The 15,092-nt window shown below is 35.1% G+C and overlaps 2 protein-coding genes across 2 annotated transcripts in view; both read right to left on the bottom strand.

Annotated features, from left to right (window-relative positions):
* Window positions 1–15,092, bottom strand: part of Agbl4 (ATP/GTP binding protein like 4) — a 1,249,712-nt gene that overhangs the window by 1,013,158 nt on the left and 221,462 nt on the right. The gene's annotated exons all lie outside the window — the stretch shown is intronic.
* Window positions 4,664–15,092, bottom strand: part of LOC116885380 (cytochrome P450 3A1-like) — a 34,949-nt gene continuing 24,520 nt past the window's right edge. Inside the window, 2 exon segments of the mRNA XM_032886661.1 lie at window positions 4,664–4,690; window positions 5,042–5,166. Of these exon segments, the coding sequence (XP_032742552.1) occupies window positions 4,664–4,690; window positions 5,042–5,166 (152 nt within the window).

Raw genomic sequence — 15,092 nt, 5'->3', positions numbered from 1 at the left:
GGAATATAAGTAAGTAAAATAAAGTACAAAAATAAAAATAAATAAAGGACTGTTAGAACATATGGATGAATTTAAGATGGTAAACTAGAATTACAGAATGGAATATTAGATTAGAAGCATGTTCCATAAATCTGTAGAGAATCACACTGGGCCAGGAGGCTATATTAAAAACTGTACACACATGAGAAGACTCTATGGAAATGAATAAAGGTCATTTACTAGAAAGTTACTGCACAAAGATAACACAGTCCTAGAGTAGAGAGTAATACAGGTCTGTCTTACAACACTTAAAGCCACCTTCTGACTATGACCAAATAACTCCTTCTATACACACCCAGTTACCAAAATCAATGAGCTGAAATAGAATTAATATACATAAATTGGAAAATGGGCGTCCAAAACTTTAGATCCCTATGACTTAAGTGAACAGCTTCACTCTGAGGTATGCCATGATTTTCAAGATACAGAGCTCAGAGATATTCAAGCCAAGATCAACAGCACTGATGATCAGAGTTACTTACAGTGAGTCATGTCTGCACAACAGGGTTAAATCACCATCACTACATCACACCTTCCCTAGCAAAGCATCAAAGTAAACCCCAAAGAGTAATAAGTTTACATGTATTACAAATCAACAGTTTTTAATATAGCCTCTTCCTTTTGAGAGACAGGGTCTTCCTCTCTTACCCAAGGCTGGCAGCAGACCCCTCAATTCAGCAATCTTCCTAGCTCAGATGTTCAAGTAACTGGGACTATGGCTACAAGCTGCCACATCTGTCTTATTTCAATGACGCCACATCAGCCCATACTATTATTATTATTCTTTGTATCTAGAAAAAAAACCTTTTGGCGTGCCTTGATAAGACAGGAATGATAAGTAGAGGAAAAGGAACAAAATTCAAAAAATAGTTGTGTTCCATTCTATGATGTTGTTACTAGAATGCAATTAATCTTTATGACTAGAGGCCTGGGAGACTCTGTCATAAACTATTTATCTGTGTGAGAACTCAAGGTGAAGAAAATAACTCATTCTGGATATGTGGATATTTGAGTAAAAAAAAGCCAATTCCAATCAAGAAGTATAAAGAAAGATACCTCATTCAATGCTGATAGAAAAACAAAATATCATAAACTTTAAACAACATGAATCAATCTCTATGAAATGCATAGCCTTTGTCAAACAGCTTCCCCTTAAAGAAATTTTTCCTAAAGATGTCATTTGAATAATATTTTCTGTATTAGGATGTTGTCAACAACATCATTTGCAATAACACAAACAGACAATAATCTTTGTATTGAAGGTTAAGGAATCAGTCTTCTGGTAAACAGCAATTGGCTATGTTTGCAAAAATTTAATGACAAAATTAACTACAATGATGCTTAGGGTTTGCAAAAGCAATATATTAAAATATATTTAGAACACAAATTCAATATAATCCAAAAGCAAACATAGAGGATATAACCAACTTAATATAATTTACTTCAAACTAGGGGAAATGATAGGAGTGAGTGTGTGTGTCCCACTTTCTGCTTCTAAGCGTTATCTATATAGTCCATGCTTACTAAATTCAGCATTGGCTGATTTTTGTAATCAGGAAAGAAAAAGATAAATTTATGATATAAAAAATATTACACAAATAGAAATAATTTAAATAGCTCAGGCTTTTCGTTTTATTTTTCCTTATTAGCTAAAATTGTATCATAAGTATATGAATAGGAAGATTTGCTTTTACCTCACACAGTGTTCTACTACATCAATAATGCATTTCTACATAAGAACATTTAATATCAGTTTTTTGGAGAGAAAAATTACTTTTTCATAAAGGAACCAGGACATTTAGTTTCTATCAACCCTTGCAATGCACTGTTTGACAACTACGTCTGCAGGGCTAATGTAGCAGTCCTGTGATACAGTGGTGTATGTTCCAAGCTTTTATCTCTTCCTCAAAACATCAAAGAAAATAACCCCATAGCTAGCCCTGCATGTACAGCACATTTGATTCTTTGATTTTTAAAATTCATTTAATGGAGTCTGCTGTGATGACTAATATTTTCTTGTCTGCTAGTACCAAGCACCGAATAAGGTTCTTGACGAGATTACATTTGTGCAGCTCCCATTTTTAACGGAAATTGGAGAGATATGAAAAGAGATTATACGAAGAGATATTATAAAAGCAGATCTTGCAAGTCAAACTTAATAGCAAAACCATTCTCTTTCATGTAAGCAACCATGAAAACAAATATCCTGTAAGCTAGGGATATACACTGTATCTTTCTAGTGGATCTTTTTGCCTTCTTGAGACAGATTTCCATAACTTCATAGTGTGGTTAGAGTTGATGAGACAGTGGCCATAGAAAGATAATGAATGAATGAAGCTCAGAAAACTAGATTAACAAATTTAAGGCTTCAGATTGTAACAAGTATATGATATTATTGTTTATGTAGTTAGAACCCAGAAAGCAAATTAAAATCATCTATGACAACTTTAAAATAAGTATTCGTAAACATATCCGATTTTCTTATCAAAAGAACCGTCTTAGAACACATTCATGATACTCTTTTATTGAATTCCTAGAAAAGGTTTCCACACTATGATTCTGACATTTCATTTCAGAAAATAAAATGGACATCCCATGAACATATTAGAAGAGCAATTAAAAATACTAAAAATCTGTGTCAGGTAGTAAAATTGAAAGAAGTGATTTCCTCTATATTTGAAATAAGCATATCCCTACCCTTTAGTAGTTAATATTAGCCATATACACGATATTCATAGGAGACTGCAGAAACATTAGCTGGTCTAATGTGGTCAACTTTTAAAGATATATCGTGGGAAGTGCAGGCTCTGAGGTCTCTATTTAACAATAAAATGAAAAAGTAACCAGTCCCCTTTCTAGCAGTTAATGGCTTTTTTAGACACAACAGGCGAGCTGAGGATTATAAACTATGTAAGAAAGAAAAGTGTGGTCCTTTTTATGGTCTTGGATATCCTAGCACACTTATATGGCATTAAAGAAAGTGTTTCCCTTCATTTGTAAAAACTGTCTGCATAATAGTTATTTGCTGTTCAGAGGAGTGTGTATGCGACAAGCCTAACTTACCACCCTGAGTCAACAGCAACAAAAGGAGGGGAGGACGTATGTCACTCCCTAATAGACAGCGATAATTGCAGGCACCCCACAAGATTTTGGCAAACTATTTTGAAGATTACTGATTATTTTGTGGAACAATCCTAGAGTTAAGGTGAAGACACTGTGCATGGCCAAAAAAGGAGAATGAGCCACGATACCCATGCAAACTGTCAAGGGAACTTGGTAATGTAAAGATTAGGTAAAAGCAAGAACCAAGGCCAGGCCTTAGGTTGCACAGGGGTGTAGGGGTCTGTGTGTGAGCATCAGCTGTTTCATCACCTTCCCCATATGCTAAAGCTCCAGGTGTCATATTTACAGTATACAAATACTTTTTCTGTATCCAGTTAGCCTAAACTTCAAAAAATGTGGCGCCTCCTCAGTGCTGTGTCTGTGATATTCTTGAGAATTGTGACAATTAGTTGAAAAGTGCAAAAATGCACTGTCCTCTCTTCTGCTGAGGCTGAGAGACCAAACCAATATATATATATATCTGAGAACCTGTCGTGCAGCTGAATACAAGCTGCACCCAAAAGTACCAGGAAGGGCCACTGCTTGTCACTTGCCCAGAGTTAGCTCTCTAGTTACTTTCTAACAACAGTTAACAAAAGATTAGTCTGACTGCTTCAGATGTTCTTTCAGACCATTTGTGATTGTCAGTCTTGCTTCAGGACACATCTATCGACACAATAGTCATCCCTTTAGATGTCTGCTAGGCTGGACACTTCCATCACGTACATACTCTGATTTCCTATAAATCCTTATCCTGCTGAGGTTTTGAGGGCTGCTCCGTCTTCCCATCCTCCTGTGCCAGGATTAGGTTGGAGGAGAACAAGCCCAAACTACCGTAATAAAAGACCTAATGAGGTTAAATTGGAAACGGCTCCTTGGTAGTCTTTTTGGGGTTCAGGAACTCTTCCTGGCCCAACAGGCCTTATGCCGGAACAACATAGTGTCAAACGAGCCTAGGACTACCTGAACTCAGACCATCTGGGCCCCAAAACACAGAGTCAAGCTGTAACTGGAAAAAAAGAACAGGAGAGATGCACACAGCATTGGCTGCCTCAAGAGAAAACCTAACAAGCTCCCTCTTCCTCCCCACAGGATGGTACTGTAGATAAAAGATCGATCTGAGGGAGGGGGTGGTACTCATGGCCAGGCTTCCATTATGCTTACAAGAGCCATAGAATCACTATACCTGTACAATTTGAACAGTCTGATTGTAGCTGTCTGAATGGAATAAAGTAACAATATTTATTAGAATTAGACTTTGGTAATGTTTATTTAATGCATATGAACTCTATAAACTCTATTTTTTATCAATATTCTCTCATGAAAAAACAAGTTTTCAAAAGTATCACAAATCACTGGCAGTTAGAAAATAAACCTGAAGAAATCAAGATTAAAGCAGATTAATATATTTATAAATTTAAACACAAACAGAAAATACAAAGGTTTTCCAGAATCACTAGATAATAAAATAGCACGAATTCCCAAGCACACACACTTTAGGGAAGATATTTTGGTCTAAGAGTTATGCAGCCTTAGAAATATGAACATCCTGTTGAATAAGAAAAGAGCTTTTTACTGAGATGGCCCCTGTGAGAAATGTCTTTCTGGATCTTGACAGAGGTGATGTAACAGCATCTTAGATACAAGAAAGCAACAGGCACTCCCAGTGTTTGCCATGGTGTTCCCACAGGAAGCATAACATATGGAGTTACTCAGTAAACAACCCGCTTTTTCTTAGGTAAAGGTTTGCATTAGTTCATTCCATCAGGAAACATAAGTCAGCACTTTTACCCACTACTCACTGCTGCTGCTACAGCCATGGGTTTAACAGCTGTTAAAGAAACCAAACCAGGTTCCTTCTCTAAGTTCCCTAAGTTCCTGATAGCTTCATTTCCCTCACCTGTAATTCTTTCACATTTTCAACAGTATGGTTGAACCAGACTCCGGAAGCGTAGGGATTACAGGTGTCCGGCCTAATGAACAGATCATACTCAAAATCAGAGACTTGCTCAACCCCGAGGTTACCTGTAACAAACATAAGAATTGTGCTTTAATAAGCGTTCTTGCATCTCAACAGTATAAGCTCTGGTACTAGTCCCAACCTTTGCTCGACACTGTTTAGGCTGTTTTAGTCTAAACAGTCATGAATCTTAGCACTGGCAGCTCAAAAGTAAGGAGGACTTTCAGATACTGGGGTTGTACTACAGACATCTCTGGCTGGCCATTGTGGTGAGACCCTTTGTAAAAACAAACCAGGTTGAGTCTAAGACCATATGTCCCAACAAACTGAGAATGAATCATAGTTTCCTAGTTAGGAAAAAACGAGGATAAAATAAAACTTCTAGTATGTTGAACTTTGTTCAACTTCACAACAAACTATATATGAACTACTCAAGACCAAAGACTTGCCTATTAGTTTTTCTGTCCATTGAATTCATAAATCTCAAGAAGATTCACTATATAAAAAATGGTTCTTGGAATTTTTTATCATCAAAATATTTATTATGACTTTTTTTAAAAGAAATATTTTTTTGACATTTTATTAGATTTTTTTTAATTTACATTCAATGCTATCCCCTTTTCCCAGTTTCCTGCTTAAACCTCCTATCCTATCTCCCCTTCCCGTTCCTGCCTCCCCATCTGACCAGAGTATATTATTACACAACAACATTAAATATAGGTCAAAATGATTTAAGTCCGTTTTACATTTTTCTGAATGCAAATATGAAAAATTCATTAAAATTTTTCAGCTTTTTCTCATTATAAACTAAGTATAATTGGACAGGAAAAGATGGCTCAATGTATAAAGATGTTTGGTACTGAGGCTGCAAATGTGTTTTAATGCAGGATCCACATAATTGAAGAACCAACTACTTGAGGATATTTCTCTGGGCATGCCTCCTGCCAACACATGAAACATGAAAAATAATAATAATGTAAAAATTACAGAAAATGAAAATAATAAGTATTTATTTTCATATTAAGAGAAAAAATGGGGTACAACTATGATGCTATTAAGAAATTAATTTTAATGAAAAATAATAATTCTAGGTTTTAATGTGTGATAAAATCTGTCCCTAGTTAAGTGTTCCCAATCAATTTTAAACTCAAGAACAATTTTTCATGAATAGAGAAGTACTGTTGCTCTTCAATTTACATACAAAAAAACATGGGCAAATAACTAAAATAACTCCAAATTTATATAATAACTAAGTAGCAGTCACAGGTTGATTTGAATACAAATAACATATTTTATCCACACTAACAAAACTCTATACCTGTTTATAATGGACCACCAGCACAGGTAACACAGAAATATAAATAGAAAGTATATTTCAAATCATTGTATTTTGATGTATAATACATTATTAGAACAATTTTGGACACTTTAAATTTTCATATTAGAAAAATCCATATTAATGTTCATTCCAATATTAAAGAAAGCATATATTCTATTTGTTTTTTAACAGTTGGTGGTAAATTGGATTTCAGAAAATCTCTTTAAATTGTTACTATGTACAGTTCTTGGGTATGTAGCAATAGTAACAGGCTCTCTAAAAATGTGAAATTTCAAAACCAATTTTATTCCTATCCAAAATCTTCACTGTGATCCAATAATGATGAACCTGAAACACATGAGTATTTAGTGTCTATTTGAATTCATACTTTTAAAGCATCAGAAAGGGTCTTTGAAAATATAGGAATTCTGCTACATTGTTCTTTCATTTTATCATAACTATATATCCATTTTCCTGAAATATATCAACTATGTATCATATTATGGTCTTATGAAACCTATTTGAAAATATAGTAGCAATATTTTTTCTTTTATTTCAAATAACAGATGAAAAAAATAAGGAAGCAAAATTCTAAACCATGATGGACAAATAGGAAAAAATAGGATACTTATTTTAAGCTCAAATATATTAAATGACTCAAATGCAAAAGGGTTAAATATTCAAATCTATACAAAAGAGGTTACATTATCCTAAGCAAATTAATCCAGAATCATAAAGATGCTATATAATATGCTACAGAATATTAAAAGTAAGTCAAATTTGTAAGGATTGACTTAGATCATGCATAGTAGACTTTAAAATGATCAATAAAAATGAACAAGGATAATTTATGGTTTTAAAAAGAAAGAGCAATTTGCAAATTCATTTTGAATAACAAAAAAAATCAGGATAGTGAAAACTTCTTCTCAACAATAAAAAGAACTACTAGGAAATCACCATCTCTAACCAAGTAGTACATACAGCAATAGTGATAAAACTTTGCGAAGATATTGTTAGAGAGACAGGCAGGTAGATCAATAAAATAAATTGAAGATCCAAATGAACCCACACACCTATAGTCACTTGATCTTTTTCACAAAGGAGCTAAAATCATCCAGTGGAAAAATAGCATTTTCAACAAATGATGCTGGTTCAACTGGAGGTCAGCACATAGAAGAATGCAAATCAAACCATTCTTGTTGCTGGCTTGCACAAAGTCAAGTCCAAGCGCATCAAAAACCTCCACATAAAACCAGATACAATGACTCTAATAGAAGAGAAAAGTGAGGAAGAGCATCAAACACATGGCATAGGGAAATTTTCTTGAACACCAATGGATTGTACTCTAAGAACAACAATGAACAAATGGGACTTCATAAACTTGCAAAGCTTCTGTAAGGCAAAAGGACACCATCAACAGGACAAAACAGCAACCAACAGATTGGGAAAAAGATCTTTATCAACCCTACATCAATAGAGGACTAATATACAATATGTACAAAGAACTCAATCAGTTAGACTCAGAGAATCAAATAACCCTAGTAAAATGGATACAGATCTAGAAGAAGAAGGGAGGAGGAGGAGGAGGAGGGAGGAAGGGAGGAAGAAGATGAGGGAAGAGGAGGAAGAGGAGGAGGAGGAGAGGGTCTCAACTGAGGAATGTTTAATGGACATGAAGAACCTAAAGAAATGTTCAACATCCTTAGTTATCAGTGAATGTAAACCCTGGAGATTCTACCCACCACAGTTGCTAGAATGTCTAGATCAAAAACTCGAATACTTGACAGTTACTGGCGAGGATATAGAAAAGGAAGGCTTTACAACCCCATAAGAACCAACCAGATCCCCCCTGGACTAAGCCAACAATAAAGGGTACACATGGAAAGACCCATACCAACCAAGACAGCATATGTAGCAGAGGATGGCGTTGTTGGAAAGGCCCGCATTGGGAGGAGACCTGGTTCTGCTAAGGTAGGATTCCCTAGTCTAAAGAATGATAGAGGAGAGGTTGGAAGGTGGGGTGGTTGGGAAGGGGTAACATTCTCATAGAAAAGGGGGAGAAGGGAGGGGATGGGGGCTTATGGTCGGGAAACCAGGAAAAGAAATAACATTTGAAATGTAAATAAAAATATCCAATAAAAAATATATCCACCCGAAAAAAGAATAATACAGAGGCAAAAAAGAGGAATTGGTTTTTTTAATATAATTCATATATCTATATTTAACCAAGCTAAATTTAATAACTTTAGTTTAAATAAATTAATTTTTAAAATTAAAAACAAACAAACAAAAAAATGACTTCATGAAATTCTTAAGTAATGGATGGAACTAGAAAATCATCCTGGGTGAGGTAACCCAATCACAAAGACACACATCACTAAGCACTCATTGATAAGGACTACACCCCAAAACTTGGAATACCCAAGATACAGTCCATAACACAACATGAAACTCAAGAAGAAGGACACCAAAGTGCTGGATGCTTCAGTCCTTCTTAGAGACAAAATACTCACAGGAGGAAACACAGAGAAAAATGAGCAGAGACTGAAGGAAGGCCATCCAGGGCGACCCACCTGGGGACCCCATCCCACACAGTCACTAAAACCAAACACTACTAGACAGTGCCAGGGGTGTGCTTGAAGGACAGAAGCCTGATAAAGCTGTTCTTGAGAGGCTCTGCCAGAGCCCACAAATACAGAGAAGGATACTTGCAGCTGACCGTGACCCTGAGAACAGGGTCCCCTATTGGATGTTAGAGAAAGGGACTGAGGTTTGATGGAATTTGCAAATTATGGGAAGAATAATATCAACCAATTCAGACCCCCCAGAGCTCCCCAGGACTAAACCATCATCCCAAGAGTACACAGGGGTGCACCTGTGGGGTTCAGACCCATATGCAGCAGAGGAAGGCTTTGTAGGCATCAGTGGAGGAGGGGCCCTTGGTCACTGTGAAGGCTTGCTGCCCAGTGTGGGAGAATGCCCAAGGGGAGGCAGGAGGGTAGGTAGGTGGTGGGTGAGTGGCACCTCAGGCAGGGCAAGGAGGAAAACGGAATAGGGTGGTTTCGGAGGGGACACTGGGAAAAGGGATAGCAATGAAATATAAATAAAGAAAATGTCCAATAAAAAAGATTAATCCATCCATTCACAATAGCCTCAAAGAAGAAAAAAATACTTTGAGAAAACTGAGAATTAAAAAACCTTTGCAAGAAGATCTTTTGAACACTGAAGAAATACATTGAAGAAGACAGATAAAATAGACCATCCATGCTCATTATAGATCAGCATTATTAGTAGCAATTGAAACGGCGTTATGATAATAGAAAGGAATCTTAATACAAGGGACATAGCTCAACATAATAAAAGGTAATACAAACCGCCTTAATAAGATGATAAGAAAACTCAAATCATCTCCTATAAAAGTATGTCCATTCTATTCACATTTGTTCAAAATAGTGTAAAGTGTCTTAGCTAATTAAGACACAGGATAAAATAAGAAAAGAATAAATCAAAATATTTTATTTGACAATGATACAATTCTATATAGAAGACCTTTTGGCTCCACAATTTAAAATTCCTATGTCCTAAAAAAAAAAAAATTTTAGTCTATAAACTTGTGCAAAGTAGAAGATACAAAATTAATATAGAAAATCAGTAGCCTTCCAAGCACCAATAAGCACACAAAAAAAAAAAAAAAAAAAAAAAAAAAAGAAAAAAAAGAAAGAAATTGAGATTGGAGAACGATCCCATATACAATAGTAACAAAATTAAAAAATTTGGAATAAATCTAACCAAAAGAAGTAAAAATCTTTGGACTTCAAATCCAAGTTCTCCCCCCAAAAAGGAAAATAATGATTATATCAGAAGCTAGGAAACCCATACAGTTTCATGCTGATAAAATTGAGAGAAAAAATCCCGACCCCCAACCATAAACAATCTATGTTTAAAATGAACACCATCAGAATTCAATGCATTCGATTTATCGTAAGTTGAAAAACACCTCAAAACATAAATGCAGACACAAAAAAAGCAGAAATGCAAAATTAATCATTAACAATAAAAACATATAACCAATCACTGAGCCCCAGACCCATCTGGGCCCAAAAACATGAGTCAAGCTGTAACTGGAAAAAGCGGAGATGCATTGCATTGTTGCCTCAAAGAGGCAAACTAACAAGTTCCTCTTTCCCCTGGATATTTTCCTTAGATAAAAGACGATCTGAGGGGAAGGGGATAATTTTCGGGCCAGGCTCTGTATGCTTACAAGAACCAGAGAATCACTATACCTGTACAATTTTTTGAGCAGTCTGTTTGATTTAAATTGTCTCAATGGGTAAATGAAAGTAATATTTATTTTTCAAACTTAAAAAAAAATGTACTGGTACTAATAATATAAAAATGAAAACCCAAAAACCTGGAGAGATAGAAATAGTGATAATATATCAATATAATGAAATAGGTAAAAAAAAACTAAGGACTTTTTATGAAGCAGGAGAGGCAAGAGTTAATGATATAGAGATTGAATCTACAGGTATTTGAAAAAGAAATTTTTCCAAACTGATTTCATTAAAATCTTTGATTAATTGTCAATGGAATAAAAGGAAAGTCAACATTCTGGTTCTCTGCTTTTAAATCTCTGCCACTCTCTCCTTTTTGATTCTTCCCCAAGTCTTAGGTGTATATTGTAAATATATCTATGGGGCTGAATAATCAGTCATGCAATGGTGTAAGACAGAGATAAAAATTTAAAAATCAGCACACCTTTAGATTTGGGAGGCCACTGATTGTTTGGCAGATTTGAAATTATCAGAATAAGTTTGCTTATGGCATGTGGAAATTATCCTTAATAATTTTTTACTTACAAAATAAAGTAGAAGCCCTGTAGGCAGCACTATTTATAGGTGAGAGCTTGGAAATGAAGTCTGTCCTTTGAAATATTTCTGGTAAATAGCCTCAGAGATTTCAAAAGAGAATGAATGAAAATTCTAGGATAGGAGGAGTATTTGGCATCATTCTTATAGTGAAGAAGTTTTATATTTATAATTTGTACATTTCATAACTCTCAAACAACTTCCTACCACAAAAAACCCTAAAATGGTTGATTCTTTCCAACCACAGACTTCCTTGGCATTGAGAACAGAGACATCTATTTAAAACTCCTTTAAGTCGTGGCTGTTTCCATTTCTACAGAAACTGATGCTCTAAGTAAACTAATAAGTGATTTTCTTGGAAAACACATACTGAGAGATAATAATCAACAAACTCTAAAATCAAGACAAGTAACTGATGTTCTAGAACTACTATTCAATGACTAAAATTAAAGATATAGAAGGTAAATGTCATTTTTTAAAATAATTCTTCCTCAAAACTCAAAAGTATCTATGTAAATATTTTTATGTGTATGCATTTTGATTAGAATGCTCACGAGTATTTGGTTATATCGATAACTTTGTGACCCTGAGCCTACTCTAACTGAAAAAAAGATTCTCACATACGCTTTCTGTCCCTTTTCAAACAATCTTCTCTTGCTGGTTCTGTACAACAAACAGAAATGTTCTCATTACTTTCGTGCTAATCCCATCAACTCTGTTTCCCTTAGGTTGTTCCAATTGCAATTGAGATGCCTTTTCTTGATCTTTTCACCAACAAAAGCATACAATGCCAAATCATCCTACTACAAAGTCTGAGGTCTGCCTCTAGATATCTGTAAAATTTATATCATTCCATCTTATATTTGTACACAGTTTTATTTGTATATTCTTCAAACATTTATTTTCTAAAGGATTTATGCAGGATTTTTTCCGTGATAAGAGCCCCCTTAGGTGTTATGTCTGGTCATTAAGTCTTGTCTACTCCTACTTCTCCCCAAAGATAACTTCCAGAATTAGCCTCTCCACTATGTCCTCTCAATGCTTTTGCTATTCTTTGATAAATAATGTCCATCATGTGACCGAGGACTGAAGATTGCAAATTTAATGAAAGTCAGAAAACCTGAATGCCTTTAGTCAACTGCTCCTTGAGATGTGAAAGTCTGAAAAGGTTAATGAGCTAAAATTCTAGGAAATTTTTTTTTTACTGAGAAAAGGACATCTTTCTGTATGCTTATAAACTAGAAGAAACTGAAGAAAAGGATAATCCATTAGAAAAGGTCTAGGATTCCAATCAACAATGAATATCAAAGAAAATTGTTCATAAAATATTGCAGTAAGGTAGAATGAAGAGATAAAGAAATTGCCCAACAAAAATAAGGCAATACTTTAGTTTCCCAAAGGAATTAGTATTTTGGCAAGTAATTCAAAAGAAATATTATGGTACAAATATAAGAACCAAGTCCCCCTGGAATCCCAACTGTGTCTCTTTTTTTGTTCTTACTCATGCAGATTATTCACATCTCATATGGATGACAATAGTATACATTTTATGAAGTATGGTGTATTTGTATTTATTCATCTGCATGGAATACAGATGTATATACAGTTGCATATGTGCTCCGCAAGCGTGGCGATAAGATGATAGGACTCAGGTCTCAGGATTCTCCTTTCATTTACGTTTAAGACATGGCATCTCTTTGGCAAACATACACCAGAAATAGGTAGCCAAGAGAAACTTCTTGGCATTCTCAGCTATTTCCCACCTTGCAGTTAGAGAAATTGGATTACAGACATGTGCTACCAAGTTGAAATTCTGCCAGGTTCTGGTATGTGAACAAAGGTCCTTAAAGGAAATTCTGTACCAATCCACATTACTGAGCCATTCTCAAGCCCTTATAATAGCATCTATTGTGTTCTTAAATTATTTTCCAAAAAAGGAAAATATATCCATACACACACACACACATGCATATATATATATATATATATATATTCTCTTTAATTCATGACTCTTTTTTCGTAATCACTGTTATATATAGATAGCATTTGCATACATATTCCTAAACAAACATATACACCTATAGTCTATATATATTATGTATATGAATATTTTCAAGGCTGACCATTGTATTGGGTAACCAATTATAAGTCCACCCTCCCGTCAACATTCTTTAGTTGCCTAGTTCTGTGTGTAGGTTGAGACCTCATGGACTTTTCCCTCATCCAGCTTAGAACTTCTATTGTCGTGTCTTATTCAGATCATGCTAAGGCATTTTTATTGGTATAAGCACCCGGCATTTCCTAAAGGACATGTAATTCCACAGAAACCTCTTTTTACCCTCTAGCTATTCAAATCTTTCTTCTCCTTTCAATACCGAGCCTTATGTGTGGTTGTTTTGGTTGTATATATAACATACTAACCGTCATAAATAATAAGCTAATATAACTAAACCAGCATCATCTCTAACTTCATCCCATATATTGATCTTCATACCCACAGAAAAAAGTACAGTCCTAACTCTAACAATGAAAACTTCCACACACACACACACACACACACACACACACACACACACACAATGAACTAAATTATAATGCAGTCATGTGAAGCCCAACACCCAAAGAGAGATTTATAAACATTTATTCTTAAACTCAAAAGCTTGCACATGATTGTTTTTATGGTTTCATATAAAAACTTTTGATTTAGTCTGCTGAGTCAGGCTGGGCTCCGAGCAACTTGTCTCCTCATATACCATTGTTCAAATGATCACCATGATAAAACAAATATATCCAAAAATAAAACAAAAGAAATAAAATTACAAAAAGCAAAAAAATAGAGCTAAATTTCCACTGACCAAAATAATGTCATACAACAAGCTCTGTGTGTGTGTGTGTGTGTGTGTATGTGTGTGCATGTGCACACACACACATGTATCATGCAATAGGAGAGGGAAAAGGATACATTTGTTCTGAGTCATCCATATTTTTACTGACGTGCAGACAAGTCATCTCTAATTTAGAAAGAAAACCAAATATGCTAATATGCTAGCATATCCATGGCTCCAAACCTGTCCCCCTAGTAGATCATATTCTAGATGCTAAGGAAGAGACACATATCAGAAATTGCTACACAAATGTAGTATGAGAAATCTGTGAAATAATTCTGTTCAGAAACTTGAACTTTAGAGGTAGTAAATGTTTACCCAATCAAGACTGAAATTTAAGGACGGTTTGAGTTTTTATACAAAGGGTGAAATGTTTATAAGATTATGCATATATAGACTAAAATCCAAAACAATAAAAGTTGAGATACCTGGTGGTCTAAAGTATCAACAACATGAAACATATGTAAGAGAAAAGGCTCGAGGGATGCAGTCACAGTGAATATAAGCCAGGGCCTAACAATCCCAAATGGTACTACATAACAATAGTGATCACAGTCATACAACAAAGATGACAGTTCAGGTGGGGTTGGAAATGTGGAAGAGAGGACAAAACCAAGTGATGGAGGAGAGCAAAGCAGTATAAGTCTACTAAGGAGAAGGCATTAGTGGCTGTGTGCAAAGCAGCTCTTATATAATTCTAGATGAATACCGAAGTCAGTTAGGTTACGTAACCATTGCAGTTCTCAAATTTTAAGAAAAGCCAAAGGAACTATAGGTAACTCTAAATACCTCAGGAGGCCTAGGAAATGAGGGTTTGTACTCTCTCACCACTCCACTGACGCAATTCACGAATTCCTCCTACTATATATATAGACTACTTTACTCCACATTGAAATTAGACAAATTCCCACAAAAGTGCA

This window comes from Rattus rattus, chromosome 1 (genome assembly GCF_011064425.1).
Source record: "Rattus rattus isolate New Zealand chromosome 1, Rrattus_CSIRO_v1, whole genome shotgun sequence".
Taxonomy (NCBI): Eukaryota; Metazoa; Chordata; class Mammalia; order Rodentia; family Muridae; genus Rattus; species Rattus rattus.
The sequence above is the reverse complement of the archived record's forward strand: the minus strand, read 5'-3'. Positions and strand labels throughout refer to the sequence as shown.